Here is a 26735-nt window from a genome sequence, read left to right as displayed (position 1 = left end):
GAATATGTGGGTTTTGTTTTCAGTTTACTCGGATGCTTCTAAGTGATCAAAGCTGACTACAATTGTTAATACAGCTTCTAGTAAGTTTGCACTGTAAATGCAGAAATTGTGTCATTTCATGCTCGAGCCAGTTGGTGTTCTAAATTAAGCCTTCTTCCAGCACATCTGATGTGCGTGTAGTCCTTATTTTTCATTTGTGTCTGCTTCATCTTTTTCTCTCTTCCCCCTTCACCTCCCCAACACATTCAATGCCAAGATGATCAGGTTTTAACTTCAGGGAGTTCTGCTTCAAGCTGATTATCCTCTCATTATAGACCCCAGAATGGCTCATTGGTCCAAGTTTTGTAGCGCAGTGACTCAAAGCATTGCCTGATTCATTCCAGGAATGTGCGTTTTAATCCAACTTGAAAGACTGGGTTGAAAATCTCCTATCATTGCTAGCTGCAGGCTCGATTGCAAAATGAGGTGGGCCAGTCTGCACCTTAGCGGTGACGGATACACTGAGCGAAATGTCCCATGATTTGACACACACTGGACCCAAGTGAGCAGATTGTCATTCTTGCTCAGCATTTGAGCAAAGCTGGTACAGGAACTGGAATCTTCACACCAGTATTGTGTTCATCTGATGGTAGGTTAAAGGCACATTATTAAGATAGAGAAGAGGAAGCTTTATCTATTTTTCCTTCATAATCTCATCCTTGAAATGTGTTTCTAAATGGCTATAACCATTTTCATGCTAATTGTTCCCATCCTCAGTCATAGTGGCCATTCTGAAAACTGGGTGATGCTAACAAAATAACAGGTCCTTTGACAGATTCTACCATTCAATCATAGCTGAAATTCTTTACAGCTATTACATTTTAGGGTAATAGAATTACTTTCACCAGGATATAACTGCACCATTTGTGCTGTGTAGATTTTATGCATGCTTTATTTTCCATCACTTTTCTGCCTGAAGGCTTACTGGGGTACAGTCACCTGAGCACCAGTCATTCTCATGGTGATTATTCTGTGAGTATCTGCAAGCTATTTGACCATGAGGTTGATTAGGGAGACATAATAAGCCATGCCGATCCCATCCTATCCTCATCAATTTCCACACAGGCCTCCTTCCAGCAAGGATCAAAGTAGCTATCAAGGACATGTGCTGTATCTGAGTTAGCTAACACAGCACAAGCAGACAATCAAGCCTAGGATTTTCTTGGTCTGTATCACTGAATTCCTCGCATTTATTGAGCAATCAGGCAAGCTCAAGTTTATTGTCTGAGAGAAGAATTTGTTCCTTGCATCTACTCAACATGCACTGCATTGATTTTTATTTTCTAAAAGCTTCACTGATCATCTCATAACATTCTGGCCAGAATTTTACGCCCCCCTCAAAAACAGGAGCAGGCTGGTGGTGTTGGTGGGGGGTGGGGGCGTAAAATTGAGTGGGAGGCAGGGGTGCCATTCCTGACTCCTTCCCATCCCTGCTGCAATTTTACGAGGGGCGGTAGCAGCAAGACATGGCCCACCCGCCCCAGGCCAATTAACTGCCACTTAAGAGCCTCCTCCTGCCGGCGCTGGTATTTTACCAGTGGCCGGTGGGTGCCTCAGGCCCCTAGAACGCCGCCAGTTAAAACCTGGCAGCCTCCTTGCGGGCTGGGAGAGTGCCTTCCTGAACAGGCACCCTGTGCTCCATGGAGGGCCCCCACCCCCAGAAGTCCCAGCCGCCCCCATCAAAATAAAGTCCTCCTCCCTCCCAACTGGCCCCCCCCCCCCCCGCCTTGCCGGGCCCGACCGATTGACCCCGGCAAGACCCTGAAAACTTACCTTTCTTCCGGGACCGGCGTCCACGATCCTGTTGTGGCTGGGTGTAGTCCCAGCAGTGGCCACCGCTCCCAGTGGCGCTGCTGGGACTGAGAGCTATCAGGCCGCTGATTGTCTGCAGCTCTTGGAGGTGGGAGTTCCTGCCTCAGAGAGGTGGCAGTCCCACTGAAGTCCAATTAATGACCTGGGCCACGTAAAACCCTGATGTGGCTCCCAGGCCTGGCAAAGGAGGGCCCGCCCCCGACTTTTAGGCTAGTGGACAGGGTCCCCCGGCCACCGTAAAATTCCGACCTCTATTTTTGAATGTAGAAAATTGTAACTTGGGTTTTTCTTATCTATATACGATACTATCATAGAATCCTACAGCACAGAAGGAGCCCATTCGGCTCAATATGCTTGTGCTGGCTGTTTGAAAGTGCTATCAAATTAGTCCCACTCTCCTGCTCTTTCCCTATGGCCCTACAATAATCGTCCCTTCAAATATTTATCCAATTTCCTTTTGGAATTTACTATTGAATCTGCTTCCACCGCCCTTTCAGGTAGTGCATTCCAAATCATAATTTTCTGCATAAAAAAATTCTCTTTATCTCGCCTCTGACTTTTTTACCATTTACCTTCAGTCTACATCCTCTGATTACCGACCCTTCTGCCAATGGAAACAGTTCCCCCTTATTTACTATATCAAAACTCATGATTTTGAACAGCTCTATTAAATCTGCCCTTAACCAACTGTGCTTTAAGGAGAACAATCTCAGCTTCTCTAGTCTCCACATAATGTAATACTGTTTGAATAAAGATGCTGAATATGATTTTAGAAATGGTAGAATATTAATAATTAGCTCTGATGTGCCATTCACATAGATATTGCTGCTATGTTGAAACTCAGTTTCCAGAAAAGTATATTTTTCTGCATCAACATTATTGGTTCTTATCCGTATAAATATCTACCAGCCGCTCCGCCACCTCCAGAGTGATGACTCTTGCTGAGGTACAATTCCATAGATGTTAGGTATAATTTGGTACCTCACCCAAATAGCTATTCTGTGTGTCTAGATAATAGGAATTTATATACAATTAGACAGTAGTGGTATACCAGAGTTAACTTGATTCTGTCCTCAACAAAATTGTATACTTTTCAACAAGCTTCAGTAGATAGCAATTAAAAATGGAAACCCTGGTTGAATGTTCTACAAGCCGTCTACAAGCCAGAAACTCAGTACATAGAAAGCCCAGCACAGAAACAGGCCATTCAGCCCAACTGATCAAGGCCAGTGTGTATACTCCACATGAACCTTCTCCCACCCCTCTTTACCTAACCCTATCAGCATAACCCTCTTTTTTTCTGCATCATATGTTTGTCTAGCTACCCCTTAAAAGCATCTTTGAAATTCACCTCAGCTACACTTTGTGGTTGCAAGTTCCATATACTAACCACTTGATGGGTAAAGAAGTTTCTCCTGGAATCCCAATTGGATGTATTAGTGACTACCTTATATTTATGGTCCCTAGTTTGGTCTCTCCCCCACAGTGGAAACACCTTTCCTGCATTTACTGCATTAAACCCTTTAATAATCTTAAAGACCTCTATTAGCATGGAGCAAGGATTGAAATTGAGACCCTCATGCTTAATAGAACCAAATTATTTTTTAAACTGCACAAAACCTGTGCAGCACAGGCATACAATCGCAGACAGATTACCACAGCAGGTTGTAATAAATCACCTGCTTTTAAAATTAAATGGCTGCAAGGCATGGCAGTTTTAAAATACTTTTGCCATATTAAATTTTCTGTATCTTGTTATTACGATCCATGATTACTTCCCAAATACTTACCAATTTTCCGAGTGCAGATCTATATCTACCAAATGGCAGCTCATTTACCAATGCCCATCAATCTTTGGCCACTCAACTGATTGCGAGTTTATTGGTACATGAAAGCAAGCTCAGAGTTTCTCAGAAACATCAAGGACATTTTTTTTAATTTACCCTGCCCTTAATCATTGTCGTTGCTAATCAGTAATAACATGAAGTATTCATCTATTAGATCAATACTTCAATGATATTTTACAATTGCATAAATTACTAATGGTTAGGGGAAAGCACAAGCCGTTGACATTTCTCGTGCCCTTTCGTCTTTTCTGTCTTCCACCTCATCTTTTTCTCTGCATTGGAACTGGAATTGAGCATCAATGAAATCATTCATATGCATCACATTATTTGCATCATTAATCTTACCCCTGAACCTCCTACACGTAGATCAAATAGATTTCAGCTTTCCACAGCCTGACACATTAGTACAGGATTTAATATTATTGGGGAGATTTTTGTGCTGTTGACAAGAATGTGTGGATTCATTTACTATGAAGAGTTCAATGCAATGATGCTCATTTATTTAGTTAAAAGTAAAGCTTATTTTAGAGACCTAGCTATCTGAGAGGGTGTTTATAATTTTTATCAAGCACAAGTCAGAAATGCCTTTTGACTCTATTATCCACTTCCTCGTGTCTGTTGAAACCCAGTGAGAAATTAGAGGGAGTGTCAACACTGTTTTAAAATGGGTAAAAAACGAATGGTTTCCTCACAACACAATCCACTCCCAAATGTTTAGAACAGAGTGAAGGAGAGATTTCTGGCACGGCTGTTTCTTTTCATCCAGTGCATTCTATGCAGGTTGCTTGTCCTCTACAAAAACGGTGGTGATGAATTCCATGGGGATGATTTCCCTTGTCAGCCTGAACTTCAGCAGATGAGCCACCAAAATCCGAGAAAAGTGGTGCAAGTCTGTTGAGATTCTCAATTTTCTTTTCATTCTCAATCTTTGCAGATGCATCACTTTATTTGGATCATTAATCTTAACTCTGAGCTGCGACACACAGTGTATTCAAGTGGATTCCGGGTTTCAACAGCCTGACACATTTGTATAGGATCTAATAATTTAGGAGAGATATATGTGTTGTTGGCGCTACACAATATACGCATATCTCTCCTTTCTCTCTTGCATTACATTTACTTTTCCCTAACATTGAATTTCTTCACAATTTGTATTCTATATCTATTCTTGTTTCTTGATTTTACAATCCTGTTCAATGTTCCTTTTTTTTAGTTTATTTACATCCCTCCTTACCCATTCACATCCAACTTTTTATGTTCATTATTAATTTCAGACACTTTCTGATGCAGACAAACTAAACAACCAATTTAGCTCTGAGTTCTTTTTTTGTTTAAGCATGTGAGTGTGTGATAGGTTTTACCAATTGTCAGCTGAAAGGGCAAAGCTTTGCAATAACCGAGCCTTTTGTTAAGTATCAATACATTTTTTAAAAATTAAATTATGTTTTTCACTTCTGTAGATGAATAAATAGGATGCAAAACAGTAATACCACACATTTTCTTGTATGTCTGATTTATAAGACATTACAAAATTATCAAAGAAGGACCCAGGTCTCCAGACATTTGGATTTATCTGCCACTAACAATGTCTGTCTGTGGCAGCGCCGGAGGGACTGGTGATAATTGTTGTTATCAGACATCCTCCCAATTTCTTTTTGTGTTAGTTCAGTGTTCAGAGCTGGTGAAGTCGGCTGATTAGACTCGGATCAGACACTTGGTCCTCTATCAGTTGTGTAGCTGCAATACATGAGTGTGGTATGGACAAGATCCAGACTCTTTTTTGCTAATCAGAGTTATAAAAGGAGATGGGTGTGTCTGAGCGGATGCTGGGGCTGAGCTGTTAGGTTATTATCATTGCAACACACCCAAAATATGTGAGTGGATGCCAGGGTGTTGGCTGCAATTTTTTTTTTTAACTTGGCAAGCATCCCATTTTAGCTTTAGTGAGGCACAAGGTCCTAAGTTCAAAACATCAGTTTACTTTTTTTCTATTCACATGCCATACAACATGGGATTGTGAAGGCAACTCTGGCATTCATTGCATTTTTGAATGTATGCTTGCAGAAAATTAATTATGTGTACCCTGTAAAATAAAATGACAGTGAATCATTTGTCACAGTTGGAGGCCAAAGGTATCTTCATTGTACTGAGGTCAATAGAACAGATCATTAGAGTTGCAAAGAACTGTTGTATTTGATCATACAGTAGGCAAAGATTTTTCGGTAAAGGCAAGTACAATGTAAGTACAAGCTTTTCACCTTTGGGATTTGTGTTCTGTGAAGACTTGTAAAGGTCTGAGTAAAAAGTTTTTGAGAAGCCCCAGCCTTTTGACTATAGGACATAGACCAACAGTGTCAAGTTGCCCCCCCTAGTTTGGCAGCAGATTAACAAATTGTACTCAAGGCCACAAGAATGATTGAAGTAGAAAAGTCAAACTGGCACACTATGGCGTTCCTCCCCAAGGTGGGACTAAGGTACGTTGCTAGGGTACAGCCGAATGAGTTTTACCCTGCATCTAACCACATGATGCCTGATCTACAAGTGCTTGATGCTGAAATTTTAACTGTTTGCAATGAAAAGAGTCCCATTATTCATTGCTAGCACCCCATCACTTTGATAAAGTTAAATATCACTTTTTTGAGTTAATGATTGTTGCCGATTCCTTATTTTGATTCCACGCCCCTACTACTCTCTGAGTAAAGAAACTACCTCTAACATCTGTCCTATATCTATCACCCCTCAACTTAAAGCTATGTCCCCTCGTGTTTGCCATCACCATCCAAGGAAAAAGACTCTCACTATCCACCCTATCTAACCCTCTGATTATCTTATATGTCTCTATTAAGTTACCTCTCCTCCTCCTTCTCTCCAACGAAAACAACCTCAAGTCCCTCAGCCTTTCCTCGTAAGACCTTCCCTCCATACCAGGCAACATCCTAGTAAATCTCCTCTGCACCCTTTCCAAAGCTTCCACATCCTTCCTATAATGCGGTGACCAGAACTGCACGCAATACTCCAGGTGCGGCCTCACCAGAGTTTTGTACAGCTGCAGCATGACCTCGTGGCTCCGAAACTCGATCCCCCTACTAATAAAAGCTAACACACCATATGCCTTCTTAACAGCCCTATTAACCTGGGTAGCAACGTTCAGGGATTTATGTACCTGGACACCAAGATCTCTCTGCTCATCTACACTACCAAGAATCTTCCCATTAGCCCAGTACTCTGCATTCCTGTTACTCCTTCCAAAGTGAATCACCTCACACTTTTCCGCATTAAACTCCATTTGCCATCTCTCAGCCCAGCTCTGCAGCCTGTCTATGTCCCTCTGTACCCTACAACATCCTTCGGCACTATCCACAACTCCACCGACCTTAGTGTCATCCGCAAACTTACTAACCCACCCTTCTACACCCTCTTCCAGGTCATTTATAAAAATGACAAACAGCAGTGGCCTCAAAACAGATCCTTGCGGTACACCACTAGTAACTAAACTCCAGGATGAACATTTGCCATCAACCACCACCCTCTGTCTTCTTTCAGCTAGCCAATTTCTGATCCAAAGCTCTAAATCACCTTCAACCCCATACTTCCGTATTTTCTGCAATAGCCTACCGTGGGGAACCTTATCAAACGCCTTACTGAAATCCATATACACCACATCCACTGCTTTACCCTCATCCACCTGTTTGGTCACCTTCTCGAAAAACTCAATAAGGTTTGTGAGGCACGACCTACCCTTCACAAAACCGTGCTGACTATCGCAAATGAACTTATTCTTTTCAAGATGATTATAAATCCTATCTCTTATAACCTTTTCCAACATTTTACCCACAACCGGAGTAAGGCTCATAGGTCTATAATTACCAGGGCTGTCTCTACTCCCCTTCTTGAACAAGGGGACAACATTTGCTATCCTCCAGTCTTCCGGCACTATTCCTGTCGACAATGACGACATAAAGATCAAGGACAAAGGCTCTGCAATCTCCTCCCTGGCTTCCCAGAGAATCCTAGGATAAATCCCATCTGGCCCAGGGGACTTATCTATTTTCACACTTTCCAAAATTGCTAACACCTCCTCCTTGTGAACCTCAATCCCATCTAGCCTAGTAGTCTGAATCTCAGTATTCACCTCGACAACATTTTCTTTCTCTACTATAAATACTGACGAAAAATATTCATTTAACGTTTCCCCTATCTCCTCTGATTCCACTACTGATTCCATAAGTAGGAAAGTAACTTGTGAACAAGACATAAGGAGGCTACAAAGGGATATAGATAGGTTGAGTGAATGGGCAAAGACCTGGCAAATGGAGTATAATGTGGGAAAGTGTGAAATTATCCACTTTGGCAAGAAGAATAAAAAAGAAGCATATTATCTAAATGGTGAGAGATTGCAGAGCTCTGAGATGCAGAGGGATCTGGGTGTCCTAGTGCATGAATCACAAAAGATTAGTATGCAGGTACAGCAAGTAATTAGGAAAGCTCATAGAATGTTATCGTTTATTGCGAGGGGAATTGAATACAAAAGTAGAAAGGTTATGCTTCAGCTATACAGGGCATTGGTGAGACCACATCTAGAATACTGTGTACAGTACTGGTCTCCTTATTTAAGGAAGGAGGTAACTGCATTGGAGGCAGTACAGAAAAGGTTTACTAGACTAATACCTGGAATGGGCAGGCTGTCTTATGAGGAAAGATTGCACAGGCTATGTTTGTATCTGCTGGAATTTAGAAGAGTAAGAGGCGATTTGATTGAAACATATAAGATCCTGAGCGGTCTAGACAGGGTGGATGTGGAAAGGATGGTTCCCCTTGTGGGAGAATCTCAAATTAGGGGTCACTGTTTAAAAATAAGGGGTCGCCCATTTAAGACAGAGATGAAGAGAAATTTTTTCTCTCAAAGGATCGTGAGTCTTTGGAATTCTCTTCCTCAAAAGGTGGTGGAAGCTGAGTCTTTGAATATTTTTAAGGCGGAAGTAGATAGATTCTTGATAAGCAAGGGGGTGGAAGGTTATCGCGGGTAGGTGGAAATGTGGAGTAATCAGTTCAGTCATGAACTATTGACTGGCAGAGCAGGCTTGAAGGGCCGAGTGGCCTACTCCTGCTCCTAATTCGTATGTACATATATTCGTATTGCAAATTCCATTATTCATGTGGACTTATCTACATTTAAAAATTAATGAGCATTTTGCCACAGATTGGAAAATGTTGCATAGTGAAAATGCCCCTAAATTGCCACCAGAAACGTCCCTGCAAACTAATTAAGGTGTAAGTGAATCTTTTGAAAACATTTGCAGAATGATGCAGAAATGTCCTAACATAGAGAACACGCAAATCCCTTTATGAGTTTGCTACCTTTTTGGGGGTTTGAAATGAACCCCACATTGTATGTAAAACAGTCAAGAGAGTTTGCGTGGAAGTGTACTTCATTGACCAATAAAGCCTACTGTAACTCAGACCTATCACAGAAAATACATTCGGGTGTCTGAAAACATTGATCTTAAAGTGTTCCATTGTAATAACTAGGTAGAAAATTCATGGAACCGTAATGGAGGATTTTGCAGTTATGCTAGCTGGTCTGGTTAATTATATGTAGATAGTCTGGAGTGTGCTCCAGATCATTAACCCATTGAGTGTTTTATATGATGTAACAAACAATGAGCGTGAAGTAAATTTTCAGATGAGCATTGGGAAATGCCTGAAACTGATCACTTGCCTATCCTTGTAATTCTGCCCTAAAAGCTTACATTGGAGGAAACAACTCCATTATTATAGAAAGATTTTGTGACCAAAAATTGTCAAGTAAACAAACTTGAGTGATTCCACTTCAAATTAAATAAAGAAGCAGTCAGTTGTGTAACCAATAGTATGTTTGTTTGCTTGAGCTTTGCTAGACAGCACAGCATTCAAATACCATCCATTTCTTCATTCTAGTTCAATAGCTTTAAAATGGAGCTGCTACGCTTGTCTTTGCCCATCTTATCCTCCTAGCAGTTGTCAAACACGAAGGGGCACTGGTGACAGTGATGAAAACACTGTAATTCCATCCGCCTCATTCTTCTGACTAAGGAAGGCAAAGCAAAGTGGCAAGAGTGTTTATCTAGAACACTGTCTTTATGAGAATCCTCGGCAAACCTTTTCCCATCTCATTTGTAAACACAGAACACAATAATGTACATTGAAGCACTTCACCAAGCAGCGGCCCCAGTGATTCAGAGGTAAAAGCCTCTATATTAACCCCCACCCCATGCCGGACAGGAGGTTACTGGGGGCAATGGGAGTGTTAAAGACTTAAATATGGGGAGCACACCCCAAACTCACCAAAGTGCACACTCCAGCCAGCTTTTTTACATTGCTGGATATTAGAGCATCCATGTGTCATAGAATCATAGAGAGATACAGCACTGAAACAGGCCCTTTGGCCCACCAGGTCTGTGCCAACCATCAACCACCCATTTATACTAATCCTACATTAATCCCACATTCTCCGACCTACACTAGGGGCAATTTACAATGGCCAATTTACCTATCAACCTGCAAGTCTTTGGTGGTGGGAGGAAACCAGAGTACCCAGCAGAAACCCACGCAGTCACAGGGAGAACTTGCAAACTCAGCACAGGCAGCACCCAGAACTGAACCCAGGTCACTGGAGCTGTGAGGCTGCAGTGCTAACCACTGCACCACTGTGCCGCCCACTGTATCCTGCTGTGGAGAGGTGGGACACTTCAATAACATATTTAAATCAGGCCTCACAGTGCAATTGAGATGTCAATTTAAAATTCACAGTTGCTGCACAGATTTCCCGGGGTTGGGAAACCTGGCAGTGAAAGCTACCAGCTCCACAAGGCAAGTGCCTTTTTCAGCACTCCTTGTGGGCCAGGCAAAGAAGGAGTGCTCCTCCCAGGCCCTCAAGGAAGCCTTCAACCTTTCCCAGATCCAATCACAGCCTTCCCTCCCTCCCTGACATTGCAATTGCTGACCCTCCCCCCGCCCCCGCCCCCAATTGCCAAGGACCGTCCAAAAGAGTCCCAGGCTGCAAACTCCTGCCACTTATTGTCTTTCCCAGGTAGGCTGTCAAATTGTCAGACCGCCAGGTAGGAAACAGACTATAAAAAGGATAATAAGGTCCTGCTGTTAAGAATGCCAGGCCCTCCGTGTTCCAAACCTTGCCAGGTTCTTTCACCATTTTGGCGTCTCCCGCACCCTGTCCGCCTCCTTGTTATTTACTGGGGCCTGTCCGCCTCCTTGTTATTTACTGGGGCCTAAGACTCTGTCTGTCAGCCATTTAAACACGGAAAGTCCCAGATTCAATTCCCAGTACATGTCAACTGGGCTAAGCTGGAGCAGAGGTAGAACTGCAACTGTTGACTGTAGTCCTTTTGGATCAGAGAGCACAAAATTGGCCAGGACTTCAGATTTCTATCTATTGACCCTTGCGCATATGTGAGTATTTGAATGTAAGATGAAGACAGAATCAGGCACAGCTGTGACGCCCTCCTTAGCCGGATAGCCTGTAATAAAACTTTCATGAATGATAGCTACCTAGATAAGGTGCTGCATGGCACCAACACCTTCAGAAGAAGAGAGAGGAAAGTGAGAGGAGAATTTTTAAAAACGCTGTGTTCGATTGTTTGATGTGATAATGGGGATGGGAAAAGATATAATTGTGCTGCTCCTTTAAGGGAGAAATTGGTAGAAATAATGGCAGCAGAGAGTTGTTACATGTTTCTCCCTGCAGTGGAAAGATCAGTAACTGGCTGGAATGTAAGGGGCCATGTTATATAGTTAGTTCAGTTTGCTCATTGGCTGATATCATGTGCTACAAGAGTCCATCAGTGAAAGGTAGAGCATTCGCTGTCCTTTAAAAATCAATTAAAATCCGTTATTACCCTTAGAGAAACATGACTCTCCCCTAAGAGGAAACAACCTAAAAACTGAGAACAGTCACACACTTTAGTTTAAAGAACGTATTGTCTCGTGTCAATTTTGCCTCAACTACTTCTTATCCAGCTGAATAAACAGGAACGCTGCCTGGGTAGCATAATGAGCACTGTGACTAGATGTAAACAGGTAATAAAATACAGTCGTTAAATCCTCTGTTACTGAAAAAGATCACAATGCATCATGGCATAGGCCCATATAGGGAATGGACGTGTTCAATTTCTAGGGCTTGTTCAACTTCTAGAAACTGGAGAAGGGAAACGCTTAGGCCCATGATGTGCTTTATTCTTCTTCACGTAAATTCCTGATATCAGACCTCTGTTAGCCACCACAAACTGTCAGAACTACAAGCTCTGAACCAACATGGTGCACACCAGACCTACTAAGAGTTGTATCTCATGCAGTTGCCAATATAAATTCCCAATTTACTTATGACCCTGTCCTCATCTTCCGCACCCACCACGTTATTCATCTTCCTGCCAGTGTTACTTCCCTGCTATTGCCCGTACATGCAAAATTCATTAGACATACAATTTTATTTAGAAGATCAGGGCAAGGACTTGATACTAATGCTGAGTATCCCTTACACACTGGTACAAGCTCCTCAAATTCCTACCCAATTCAATTGCTGGGTTGAATTATGCGACAGGTTTCTGTGTAAATTCCATATAAAAGGAAGTTTCATCACACTAGTTTCAGAGCAGCATTTTTGGACTCTGATCTATAATTTTTGGGTTTGGGCAACTGTTGATTTACAACTGTAATGACAATTTAGATCTTTATGGTTGAATTTGCCTTTGCAATTTTGGGTGTAGTTGTGCTTTGGTGTTGATGTAACGAGGCTTTGGATGTGCATTATTTTAAAGTTATCACTATATGACCAAAGACCTGATCTACCAAGTATACTAAAGGTAAGGGATTAGATAACCTGAGCAGTTGAGCATCTTACACTGTTTGGGCTCAACACATTGTGGTGAATGACTGTAGTCAGAAATAAAGCTGGGTTTAAAAATTGCTCAAGTGGACCTCCAGAGTATTTTACAAACTGACTGGACAGTCTTCAGCGTTCCTTCAACATTCAACAATTGTGCCTGGGGAATGGAGCAGTCTCCTAAGTGGCCAACGTGATTTATTGCCCATTATAGAACATGGCTTTTGAGGGCTGCAGTCTCAGGTTTCAGTGTTGTCTTTAGTTCAGGCTCTGTATCTGTGCTGTCAGGTTCAGATCAAGATATCAAATTGTGTTTTTTGAAATTTCTCATTCTGGATTCAGAGCTGTATCAGTGGATTGAAACTTTAAGCCTCCTAGCTTCAGTTCATTCAGCTGCTACACCTGAGCTCAATAAGCCTCAAAATGTGAGGTGGCATTGAATGTTAGTGTGCTGACACCCTGATTTTAATTCACTCCAAAACCCATTCACCTAGACAGAGTTAAAATCGGGCACAAAATGGATGGAATTTTTATGCTGTCCCCCGCAGCGGGTTTTGAGGCAGGGAGAGCATAAAATTGGATGGGATGGTGGCGGGGGAAGACCCCACCACCATCCCGCCTCCGCTGAAATTTAGTCTGGGGCAGGAAGACCTGTGAACAGCATTCTCCCCATCCCCAATTAAGGGCCCCTTCCTGCCTCAGCCACAATTACCCGTGCGGCGGGCGGTCCTGTCACCGCATGGGAAGCATGGCACAAAAAAACGTGTGGGCTGCTTCCCAGCTCCGGGGGAGTGAGGGGGTGGAGAGGGGTCCTTCATTCAAAGGCACTAAGTGCCTGAGACCTGCCATCTGGCAGGGGGGGCCCACTGAGCGCAGCCCCCTGCCCTTGCTGCTGACACCCCTCCCCCATAACCCCCACCCAGCAAGACCACTCTCGCCCTGATCTACCTTAAGCCTGGTTTCAGTGCCGCTCCTCAGTGTTTGGTCACTGCAGCTACAGCAGCAGCCACTGCCTCCGTGGTGGCGCTGCAGCTGCAGGCCTCTGATTGGTCGGCAGCTCTGCAAGGCCGGGACTTCTGGCAGTGGAGTCCTAAATTGTATGTAAGGTCCGCTGCTGTCCAGTTAAGTGCCTGAGCAGCACAAAATTCGGCGGGCCTTCTGTACAAGAGGCGATGCAGGGATCTCGGCGCCAGTTTCCCCTGACATTGAGACCCCCGCCTCCAGCACAAAATTCCACCCAATTTTTCAGAGCAGGCATAGATGTATACTCAAGTCCTGCTCCTCTCAGCTTCTGGGGCTGTGGATCACTCATTCTGTGAAACAACAGCAAAAGAACAATGAAAAAAATCATTCTGTAAATGGTTGTGCAGCAAAATATTTCCCACACACCAGGGTAAATTTCTTTTTTCTTGAGTTATGAGCCCATCCACAATTATTCCCTAAAGTTGTGTTATCCTCTTTCTTTATCATTTAGGCATTGTACCTCTTAAGCTAATTACAGCAGTGTATATAATTTTACATTTGGGTTGATTTAATTGCAGCATCCACATTTTGCAGTGGCTGATGTGATTGATTTATTTTGTCTGTGACCCAAATACCCTCTTTTTCACAGAATGGAAGCTGCCAGGTTTAAATGATATATCAGTAAGTTCATTTAGCTACAGGGTTTCTGTTGGGATTTCCCCCGTCATCACAGAGTGTGAATTACAATGATTTGATGCAAATTAAACAATTTTAAAATTGGATTTAGCAAAACAGCTTTCTTACATGAATTTATGTGTGTTAAAACATTCAGCCAAAAACGGGATTTAAGAAGACGTGCTACGCTAATAAGATAAATTATCCAATGCACATGGTATGTACTGCAGAAAGTGATATGTTGTGGTGTAACAGATTTTATAAGCAACTACTTGACTGTGTGTAGCGCTACTGTAAACAACCCATCTGATATTCCTTCCGAGAGAGGACAGTTCACTATTTTTCCTACCATTTTGCTGTTGCATGAGGGCATCAGTATTTCCTCGGATCTGTCCTGTTCCCATTCTTAGTACTCACTGCCCTATCTTCTGTTCTCGTTACAATGTTAATTTCAAGACTTTCCCAATTTGAGCTGACAGACTCAAAGATTAAGGGCAGGATTTTTGCCCCGATATGGGGGTGGGAATGGAGGCAGACAGGCCGCAGAATTTCCCAAAGCTGGCGGGCGTGCCAATTTCCCGCCACGGTCCCAACTCCTGGCCATTTTCCTGAAGGCCGGATCAGGTGAGGGACAGCTACACGTCCGCAAGTTAAGTCAATTGAAAGGCCAATCAAGGCCATTGATCAGAGGTCAACTGGAATTTTTCAGTCAGCCTGTGGGCCTCCACGCGGTGTCGGGAGCACAGCAGCTGCCTAGAGGTTGCCTCGCAATGGCAGGCTGAGGGGACCTGCGCGCCAGGATCACTTTGAGGTTCCCCCGCCATCCCGCAGCCACTCATGGATGGGATTACCTGCCACAATGGTGGTCCGGCCGCCGTGGCCATGTTTAATATCAAATTTGTGGAAAGGGCTGAGTGGGCACCTCAAGATGGAGGCGCCCTCTCTCTTCCATACCTGCAACATCAGGCTGCAGCTCCTTCAGTGCTGGAGGGCCTCCTATTGGCCTTCCAACTTTGAGAGCCTGCCTGCAGTCCTTAATTGGGCATTGAACGTGCCCTCTGGCCACTAATTGGCCAATCCAGCAAACAAACAATGTGGTTACGGCTCCAGACACAGTGTAGGGTCAGGACCCACATTTGACCCCAATCTTGGAGTCTTGACCCCAAAAGAAAAATCCTGCCCTAAGGTACAATGACACAAGTGCAGTTAGGGATGGGCAATAAATGCTGGCCTGGCCAGCGACGCCCAAATCCCATGAATGAATTTTTAAAAAAACAAGCCCAACAGAACAGAACACCAAAGGTATCAATCTGTACTACACCCACCTCTGCAAAAAATATTCTCATAAAAATTAACTATTAGGTCTATACTTAAAAAAAAAAATCTTTGATGTATCGAATACATAAAAAATATATCCTGATCGTGAATTAACTATAAAAACTAAAACTCAAGCTGTGTCAACATGTGTAACTGTTAAGAAAATGCACGACTATGTCAATATCATTATGTCAAACTGTTCTATAAATCTTCTCTAACTTGTGGCATTCAGGAGTTCTCTGGCTGAGTGCCACTGAATATTTTATTTTCCAAAATCCACTGCTTCACATTGTTTATCCCCAATGTATACTTCTTTTTATGATACATAATGACTGTAAATAATGAAATTCTCTCAAGAACAGTACCCAATGCAGATGCATTTGGCTATTCAGCACAGAAATCATGGCCTCGATTTTTACAGGGAGATGGGGTGGGTGGGAAGTGTGCATGGGAGCCTAGTATTGGGCAATGAACCTGGACAGTTCAGAGAAGTGGGGGCCTGGCTGATCTGAACAGCAGGGCCTTATTTGAAAAATACTACCCAGATTCAGACCTAACAGCTGACCGGATTCACTGCCTGGCCGAGAGCGGGAATTTGGCCGCAGAAGGCCACAGACGAGGACTCGTGGCAATGAATCCGGCAGTCTGTTGTGGGTCCCAGGGCAATCACGGTAGGATTGGAGAGAGCTGGGGATTCCATTGTGATGTGTGCCTGGGGCTGGGGAGGTCCAAGAACCCCTTGATGGGCATAGGCGTTGGGCGGGAGCAGAAGCACTCCTGTTTCTCCTAACCCATAAGGTATTCAAAGATAAGGAAGCTTTTAAAAATTAACATTGGTCTCTTCTGGCCAGTCAGCTGCTTCCGTTATGGTTCTGCTGCTTGGCGACAGACAGTGTGGGACTTTCCCAGCTTTGACGTTAATATTATGTTGCAGTGCCGATCACATCATGTGGTTTCTGAATCTTAAATAGGTCACCGCCTACTTTTAGCTGGAAACTTGTCGAAGGCCCAAAGCACCACCGTTAATATTCCAGTGGCCTGGAATGTGGTGGGTTGGAGGCGGGATTTTGACTTTTAGGATTTTCAGCCCTCACTAGATCTTTTCCTGCCCATCAGGAGGGAGAGAGCTGAAAACTGAGGCCTGTGAATCAGCACTGTTAATAACCAATTGGATTACTTTGCTATGTTGTACAACACACATTATAATACCACGTTATAATACTATAGTTCATCTTTTACTAATGAAGCTGCTGTGGAAATTCCATCAACATTAACAGGGTAGAACTCAATTAACACATCCTTATCAAATTATACCAATTTAATGAGTTCAGACCTTTGAAAACATGTCCAAACTCATTCCCCTAATGTTCTGTAGTGAGATGGACCAAATACACTCAGTATTTTATGATATATATATAATGCTATTTCTTCCCTTCAATTATAGTGGACGCTCAACAGTGCATTGTGAAAAAACCATTCAGCCTGCAGCCTCACAGTATTGTTCCACACAGCCACTCCTGGCACAATACTATAATTGAAGGGGAGATAGGTAAGTAACAGCATTAGCAGATATATGAATTACTAACAAATATTTTCCCCACATTTTGTAACTGATTTGTGTCCTTTCCTCCACCCTTAGAACACCATAGGCCCTGATATTTGCAGAGAAATGGGGAGGGAGTGGGAGATTCTTTAAAGGGCCGAAGAAACCAGCAATTCAAGGGACCTGGAGGTTCTGGCAATCTTAACAGCAGGATCTCATTAGCATTTTCTATGTTCTGTTCGCCAACTGGCAGACGACCAAATGGACAGACTGGCCAGTGGTGGGCGGGAACAACAGCAACAGGAGGCCACAGTCGGAGTCCCTTGCAATCTCCTGCCCATCATGGGAGAGTTAATATGAAGGCCCATGAATCTAAAACCTCAGTAATGTAGATTAATAGGTACGGTATCCAAATTAATGGAAGGCATGATTAACAGATTAAAGTGAAGTGTTAGTTCCCCACATTACTCGTAAGCACTATCAGCCATCCATTCCTTCTGTGCAACTGGAAACGATCTGATCTGATTCCATAAGTTTATGCTCTGAACCAGAGCTCTAACATTCTGAAGCCTCAAAGGTTTGCACAAGATAAGGTAGTAAAGCAACATAATTGATGTGACAAGTATTGCCAGTACCCAACTTCTGACCTCCATCAACTGTCCTATCTCCCTCTTTTAAGCAATTATAGTGCTACTGCCTTTTTTGGGATATGGAAATGAGCCATGCAGATTGTCTGGAATCGGCTGAAAAGCCTTAGTTCATGTACCAAAATTGCTATCAAAGTTAGCCAATAAAATCCTTCAAATTAAGACATGGTACAGAAAAGTAATAAACCTCCTTATGAGGAAAACTTCTGCCCCAGTTGTGTAGGTGCTAAGTTTCTGAATGTTTAAGATAAGAAACTAGCCCCTCTTTTGGCTCACCTATTTCAGTTGTCCCAGTCAATCATTGTTTTCACATTGCAAGTGGAAAGCTGCAAATATTATGTTTAGCCACAATACAATAGAGGAAACCATTGTCATACTCCAGGTGGTGTAGAATAGAACTGGAGCCTAGTCTTTCCAAACTTATAAGCTTTTATTCACAGAGACACACACTACAGACTCATACCTTCAAACCCAACCTCCACAGTTTCAGTCTGCTCCTGTATACAGGAGCACAAGTGAATCCTCAGTTAATGCCCAGCATCTGAATACCATTAAATAAACAATATACAATTAACAACCATAATCAATGACTTGCTTGGTCAAAGAAGCTCATAATCAGGCTCCCAGCTTGCTTTCAGAGCAAATTTATCAACTGGCAACAAGTTTAATTTCATGATCCAGAAGAGGAGCGATTCTCTCATTAGTCAGCACAAAAGTTCCGACAGTATATCAGAAAGCTGTTCTTCACAAAAGGGGTAGTGGACACCTGGAACACTGTCCCCCAAAAAGCTGCTGAGGCTGGGGGTCAATTGAAAATTTCAAAACTGAGATTGATGAGGTTTTGTTAGGCAAGTGTATTATGGAGTATGGAACCAAGGATGGAGATGGAGTTAAGGTGCAGAGGAGCCATAATCTAATTGAAAGGCAGAATGGCCTATTCCTGTTCCAACATAACCAGCCATGTTGTGGAACATTTGATAGGGTATAGCCTCATTATGATAGCCAATCTCTTGTGGTATAGCTAATGAGCTGCAGGGCTGGATAGACAATTCCTCAAAGGCCAAAAGCATGGGGTCAGTCTAAATTAGTGTTCTTTTCCTCATTGCAACACCTATAGAAGAAAACCAAGCACATAGAATTCAAGGGGCAGGAGGATACAATTTGTAATTGCTATTATAACAAGTTGATAACATAATCTATCCACTATGATAAAAATAACAAGGGATTCATCTTACAAGGAAGGTTACGATTCTGTAGTTTTTGATATTCAGTTGATCCTCCACGCGATGCTCGCTAGAGTATAGATCATCTCATCAATCATCACTGCTGGTGGGGTACCTCAACTGCCAGCAACACATAGTGAGTGCTGCCTACAATTTCTGATATTCACCGCTGGCCAATGATGTTCCCCAAAAGGGTGGTTGTGTCTCTCCTGTATATCATACTAAAGGCAATTTTCATCTTCAGTAAGCAACTAGTTTTGCATTTCTAATTTTGCAGCCCTCGAACAACGGCACATTGAGAAATGACAACCATTTACAACCAGCATTCTTAAATACTTGACGGAAAACATTTACAGAGCCATAGGGAAAGGGCAGAGAGTGGGATTGATTGTAGACTGGATCTGTTGACACTGCAATGCTAGGTGGGCACTTCCAACACATGTGCAGTCTCTGATATACTTAGCGACATCTTAGGCAGCTGCCTGCACCAAAGGTGGCTTCGATAATCACGGCATCCTCCATTCACAGAGAATCACATAATCACAGAGAGATAGACTGGGGGAGACAGAGGGAGAGACTGCAGGGAGAGAAAGAAAGACTGGGAGGAGAGAGAAGTGACTAGTAGGAGGGAGAGTCACTGGGGAAGAGAGAGGGAGAGACTGGGTGGGGGGGGGGGGAAGAGAGAGAGACTGGAAGGAGAGGGAGAGACTGGGGAAGAGAGAGAGAGAGACTGGGTGGGGGAGGGAAGAGAGAGAGACTGGAAGGAGAGGGAGAGACTGGGGAAGAGAGAGAGAGAGACTGGGTGGGGGAGGGAAGAGAGAGAGACTGGAAGGAGAGGGAGAGACTGGGGGAGAGAGATGGAGAGAAAGGGAGAGACTGGGGGAGAGAGGGTGACTGGGAGAGAGGGGGAGACGGGGAGGAGAGAGAGAGAGAGAGAGACTGGGGTGGGGGGGCGCGAGAGAGTGACTGGGGGGAGAGAGAGAGACGGGGTGGGGGGGGAGATATAGCACAACTGGGGGGAGCTACTGGGGAGGGAGACTCGGGAGAGAGAGGGAGAGACTGGGCAGAGAGAGGGAAAGACTGGGGGGAGAGAGAGACACTGGGAGGAGAAAGCAGGTGAGACTGGGGGCGAGAGGGAGTGACCTGTAGGAGTGAAAGGGAGAGACTAAGGGTTGGAGAGAGAGAGAGAAAGACTGGGGGCAGAAAGAGGGAGATACTGGGGGGAGGGAGAGAGATTGGGGAGAAAGAATAATCTGACGGCATAGCTATTTTATGGTTTGAAAAGTTGCACTGCTGGGTGAGTTGGCTTGGGGGTGGGTGACGCCACTGCACATATGCGCAGATTGAACCTGGAGCTGGTACTGGCAAATTACTCCTGACACCATTTTGATGATGTCACCACCTTCTCTGCGCATACGCAAGTAAGGCCTCCCATCACTGTCAGGAGTTACAGTGTTAATTGTACAGCTGTTTTAAAGAACTAGCATAGGCATGATGGGCTGAATGACCTCCTTCTGTGCTGTATGATTCTATGATTCTAATACTGTCAGCTTTGTTTCTCATCTTAACTGTAATCCAGCCCTCTTAAGGAGGAAGTATGCAGCAGGATCATAATGTCACAACACATGAAAACTGCCTTTAATATGATACACAGGAGAGAGAGGATCTTCCTTTTGGGGAGTTTTCAGGCAGACAGAATTCTGAAGCAGATATACATACAGTACATTATTTCAAAATCGGAATTTGACAAAATGCTGGAAATGCAAAGTGGGTCAGTCATAGAATTACATAGAAGTTACAACACAAAAGCACATCATTTGGTGTGCTGACCCTGTTCCTTTATCCCTTCATTGCCTTTTCCTTCAACCCCCTACCTGATCTATTCTTAAATGCTGACATGGTCTCTGCTTCAGGTAGTGCATTCCACAGCCTCACCATCCTCAGTGTAAAAAAGATTCCCCTGTATTCAATCCCAAATCTTTTACATTTAATCTTATAACTAGGTCCCTTTGTTCGAGGCCCCTCAATCACTGGATACAATCTGTTTCTATCCATTCTATTCCATCCCTTCATAAATTAAAAAAAACTCTATCCAATTACCCTGTAATTTCTTCTCTATTCTAACAAAAAACAGTCTCAAATATTCAAGTATTTCTTTTATATATTTCCGTACACCAGGCTGCATCACAGTGAATTTGTGCTGTACCCTCTTAGTCAATGAGAAAGAGAGAGATTGGTTTAGAAATTTGAGGTTATGAAGGATGCTACCCCAAAACATCATCCTATCTTTCCCTTGCAGGGGCTGACACACATTTCCAACATTTTCTGACTTTTAATTTCAGTCTTGGATCAGCTAACTTCAAAGTTTGGCAAAACATAGATTAAAATGTCATCAACAGATATGGAATGCTGGTCTTTATATCTCGAGGACTGGAATACAAGGGGGTAGAAGTCATGCTTCAGCTATACAAAGCCCTGGTTAGACTACACCTGGAGTACTGTGAGCAGTTCTGGACACCACACCTTAGGAAAGATATACTGGCCTTGGAGGGAGCGCAGTGTAGATTTACCAGAATGATACCTGGACTCCAAGGGTTAAATTGCAAGGAGAGATTTCACAAACTAGAGTTGTATTCCCTGTAATTTAGAAAGTTAAGGAGTGATTTGATTGACATTTCAAAATATTAGGGGGAACATATATGTCCAACATAGAGAAAAACTATTCCGCTGGTTGGGGAATAGGGGGCATAGTCTAAAAATTAGAGCCAGACCTTTCAGAAGTGAAAATGAGGAAACACTTCAACACACAAAGGGTGGTAGAAGTTTGGAACTCTTTTCCACAAGTGGCAATTGGTGCTAGATGAATTGTAAATTTTAAATCTGAGATCGATAGATTTTTGTTATCCAAAGGGATTAAGGGATAAGGGGCAAAGGCAGGTATATGGAGTTTTGTTGCAGATCAGCCATGATCTCGTTGAATGGAGGGACAGGCTCAAGACGCTAAATGGCCTACTCCTGTTCTTATGTTTCCATTGGTGTCAGGTTAAGGACAAGGATAACTTTGCTGCTGATGCAGATTTCAAATGGTTGGTTTAATTTCTCTTGAGACTTTAAAAGACATAATCATTATGTAATGACATCTTCATGGCATCAATCACATCATGGTAGATCTTGTTTTACAATTATCTGGCATAATAATGTGCACATATTTTAGCATAATGCAGATACCCCTTTAAATAAACAGATAGACAATGGAATAGTTGGAAGCAGACTTGAATTTTTTTTTAAACTATATAATTAAAAATATGTATTTTTGAATGAGCTGTGGTATTGGGCTGTTGATGTTCTTCAACTCTTTTCAAATTCAATGATCTGCTGAAAGCTTATGTTTGATGATAAAATAAAAGAATATTAGATTATTTGTTAGAAGTGTGCTGGCCATTCTTAGGCAATGATATGTTTTTATTTGCTACAGCACAACTGAGGAGTTTGTCACCTGGGCGCATTAAAAGTGATAGTGAAGATGATGACCTGCCAAATGTGACTTTGGACAGTGTTAATGAAACTGGATCCACAGCACTCTCTATCGCACGTGCTGTACAAGAGTAAGTACGACTTTCCTTTGTACTTTGCACATGTTCCATTAACTTGAGGTCATCCGAAACTCTCTTGCCTGTCTCCTGACGCATCAAGTTGCATTCACCCATCTTCCCTGTGCTTGCTGACCTACATTGGCTCCCGGTTAAACCACGGGTCAATTTTATAATTCACATCCTTGTTTGCAAATCCATGGCCTCACCCCACCCTATCACTGTGATTTCCTCCAGCCTCACAGGCCCCAAGATCTCTGCGTTCCACCAATTCTGGCCTCTTAAGCATCCCTGATTTTAATTGGTCCACCACAGGCAGCGGTGCCTTCAGCTGTCTGAAGCTCAGGAATTCCCTCTCTAAATCTCTCTGCCTCTGGATCCTCATTTAAGATGCTCCTTAAAACCTACCTCTTTGACTAAGCTTTTGGTCATCTGGCCCAATATCTCATGTGGCTCAGTGTCAAATTTTGTTTAATAATGCTTGTAAAGCGTCGTGGGACATTTTATTATGTTAATGGTGCTATATAATGCAAGTTGTTGTTCTGAAAAAAAGTGTTTCACTCCCCAGTTACCTGTGCTACTAACAATGTGGCAGAGCGTTCACAAAACATGAATCTTGTAAGCATAAATCATGTACATGCCTGTGGTATATCTTAATTAGTATGGTGTGTGATGTGTACAGAACTTTACTTTCTCTATATACTTCTTTCTAGTTCTCAGAATTTAATTGCATGTTTCCAAAGTATTTTTTGAAGAAACTTTCTCCTTATTTTTCTCATTATGTAAGAGGCCATCTAAAACTGGCATCTAAGGAAGTACAAAGAGTCCTCTATTGCCTTGTCCTTTTCCCTACCAGGAGCATACTACTAAGATAATGTAAAAAGACATATTTCTTGGCACATTAGCCCCCATCCCCTCACCAAGTATTCTCTTCAGTCTTGTCAAAGTGCCAATTCTGTAGCTCTAGCTGACTTTGATTTTGATTGTGTCTTGTCAAAAGTACCTACTCCTTGTTGCCTGATGTCGATGATTGGAACCGTAGCAGTTGACAAGTACTTTTGTTCTCTTGTTTTTCCACAGTTTTTAACCCATGCTCTATTGGGGGGACCATCCTGGGCTGGATTTTTAAATGCCGACAGGGCTGGTACCAGGTGCAGACGTGATTTGAAAATCACGTCCCGGAGGTTACCACTGGAACCCGATGGCTCCGGGACAGTCTGCAATTTTCGATGTGAAGGTGGGGTGGAGGGGGTGGGGGGGTGCGGAGGGAACAGGGAAGCTGCTCTCCTCCAATTAAGGGCTGATTAAGCCCTTGGGGGAACTCGTTAAGGGGCCAGGGGCGTCCCCAATGTAATTTTCAATTAGGATTCCGCCGAGCCGAACCAGTCTGGTGCAAGATAGTGCTCAGCTGTTGGGCTCACATCAGGCAGAGGGCAAACGTTATTGTTGGAAGATGAAATGTTTTGACCCTACGGGGATCTTGCGCTGAGCCAAGCGCAAGACCTTTTTTTATTTTGGAAGCACTGCCTCACCTCGTTATTCTGTTGCTCCTCCAAGGAGCTGTCTGCTCTCTTTGGCAAGGCAGCAGTAGGCCCCATCATGGCTGCTGGCTGCCTTTGCCGCATGTGCTCTGCGGGCAGCTCCAGCCTCCTGCAGATGCTCAGTGCCACTAATGCCTGGTTCTTATTTATATATTTTCTGCTCTGGTAGAAAAGTGAAGGCACCGTATCCCTGTCAATCTAGTATCGTCTTTTGGGTAAGAGAAAAAGCTGCAGGGATATGGGGAAAGGGCAGGGGAATGGTACCAACTGGATTTCTCTTCGAAAGAGCCGGCGCAGACTCAATGGGCCTGTGCTGCACTGTTCTACAGTTCTATTCTAGTGTTAGTTGTACTTCTATACTCCAGCAGTCCAGGAAGACTCTGCTTTTAAATGCAAGTCCAATTCATGATGGTCAAAACTAATATACTCATGGCTCTTGAAGGGGATTATGCTATGAAACTTTGTCTCCATGAGCGCTTGAATGCCAGAACTTTTAAAGCTGCAGCTGTGTGGTAGCACTCTTACCTGAGTTAGCATGTTGTGGATTCAAGCCTCACTCCAGAGACCTGAGCACATAATCTACGCTGACAATCCCAGTTTAGTACCAATGGAGTGCTATATTGTCCGAGGTGCCACCTTTCGGTTGAACCATTAAACCAAGGCCCTGTCTGCCCTCTTTGGTGGAGGTCAAAGATCCTGTGGCACTATTTCGAAGAAGAGTAGAGGGGTTCTCCCCGGTAACCTGGATAATAATATTCCTTAGACAACACCGATAAACAAATTTTCCAAAGAAAGGAATACTTACATTTATATAGTGCCTTTCACAACCTCAGGACATCCCAAAGCGCTTTACAGCCAATGAAATTCTTTTGAACTGTTGTAATGTAGAAAATACAACAGGCAGTATGCGCAGAGCAAACTCCACTAACAGCAATGTGGTAATGATCAGAGCATTTTTTTTTAGTGGTGTTGATTGAGGGATAAATATTAGTCAGGACACCAGGGAGAAGTGTCCTGCTCTTCTTTGAATGAGTGCCAGGGGATGTTTTACATCCACTTAAAAGGGCAGATGGAGCCTTTGTTTAACATCTCACCTGAAAGGCAGCACCTCCGACAGTGCAGCACTCCCTCAGCACTGCACTGGAGTGTCAGTCTTGATTTTTGCACTCAAGTCTCTGGAGTAGTATTTGAACCCACAACCTTCTGACGCAGAAGTGAGGATGCTAACAACTGATCCGTGGCTGGCATGCTAATTCATTGTCCCATGGCTGTTTGTGGGGCCTTGCTATGCACAAATTGGCTGCCAAGTTTCCTACATTACAACAGCAACTATACTTCAAAGAAAGTATTTCATTGGCAGTGAAGGGCTTTGAGACCTCCTGAGATTGTGCAAGGTGCTATGTAAATGCAAGTCTGTCTTTCTTTTTGAAGCCAAAAGCATGAAAATTGCTGATCACCGTTTCCCAGTCTCTAATGCACAGAGACCAAAACCTTGAAGCTGGATCAGATTTTTTTTTTTAATAACAAGCACATGCTGCTTTAAAAATAAAAGTATTCTTGGCATGCTCACCATTATTTTTCACATTCCCTCGATCATATATCATAGATCATAAAATCTCACTCACTAAGTGTTTACATAGGCCTTTATTGCAGATAGGTTAAATGTTGAAAACTCAGCAACATATATATATATATATATTTCTAGAACTGTACTAAATGTGACATTTCTGTTACAAATTCAGGGAAAGAACAATTTTTTTCAACCTGTAATAAATAGAGTAACTGTTCCCAACCAAGATGGATGCATGGAGCAAATAATTCGATCATATCTTTGTCATATTTTATTCATGTCATTACAGTTTATCCTTAATATTATCGATAACTGCAATTATAAGATGAGCAAAACCACAGAGATAGTGCAGAGATTACAATGAATGTTAAAAGTAAAACCAGTCAAAGCATAGAACACGTGCCCAAGATTAGATCATCAACCAATAGCATACATGGAAAAGTAACATTTCACACATCAGTACTTTTTTCAGGCATTTTCTTTATACTTAAAGGAACAAAGGTAAATGATACTGACAGTATTTGTATGAATATTTATTCTGTTTTGCTTTTAAAAGACCTTCAGCTATTGATTGCGCAATTGACGATTGAGTAGATTAGATCGCTCACTACAAAGTTACTGTTTTCGTTCAGTCTGTTTTGGTGCTCTAGTTTGCTTTCATATTGACCATCATTTTTGGTACTTGGAAGAACAGATCCATCTAATTTCCAACTGATTCTATAATGTCCGTTAAGCCCCAGCCTGGCATTAAGCCAAAAGCAACAGGTGATCTTCCAAACTGCAAAACAGCAGGAAGTGGGCTGGATGTGTTCATGAGAAAGCTCACAATTAGGTCTGGTTGGCACTTCTCCAACTTTATAAATAAACCTACTTAAAGTATAGGTCATTCATACTCATTGCTTTGTGACTACCTCCAATAACAAGGTAGCTTTCAAACCATTACTTACATTACTATTAAATCAAAAGCACCCTGCATTACGAAGTGACAGAGTGCAGCGAAGGACAGAGGCGGGGACTTGCCACCTGGCGCTCTTTGAAACGGTCAGCTTTGAAACAGCCATTGACAGCTGACAGTTTTAATCAGCGGTACGGT

General features: G+C 42.9%; 1 protein-coding gene across 9 annotated transcripts in view; it reads left to right on the top strand.

Moving 5' to 3' along the window:
* Positions 1 to 26735, top strand: part of klf12b (Kruppel like factor 12b) — a 238229-nt gene that overhangs the window by 158921 nt on the left and 52573 nt on the right. For 8 of the 9 annotated variants that reach the window (XR_010975248.1, XM_068034302.1, XM_068034301.1 and 5 more), the window contains 2 exons: positions 16973 to 17077; positions 22417 to 22546. Coding sequence is in view for 8 of the 9 variants with exons in the window: in XM_068034302.1 (XP_067890403.1) it covers positions 16973 to 17077; positions 22417 to 22546 (235 nt within the window). In the remaining variant the exon portion in view is untranslated. The remainder of the gene's footprint in view (positions 1 to 16972; positions 17078 to 22416; positions 22547 to 26735) is intronic. The other variant, XM_068034307.1, reaches the window with a different exon arrangement.

Source organism: Heterodontus francisci, chromosome 6, assembly GCF_036365525.1.
Source record: "Heterodontus francisci isolate sHetFra1 chromosome 6, sHetFra1.hap1, whole genome shotgun sequence".
NCBI classification, from domain to species: Eukaryota; Metazoa; Chordata; class Chondrichthyes; order Heterodontiformes; family Heterodontidae; genus Heterodontus; species Heterodontus francisci.
This window is presented reverse-complemented; position numbering and strand designations above follow the sequence as displayed.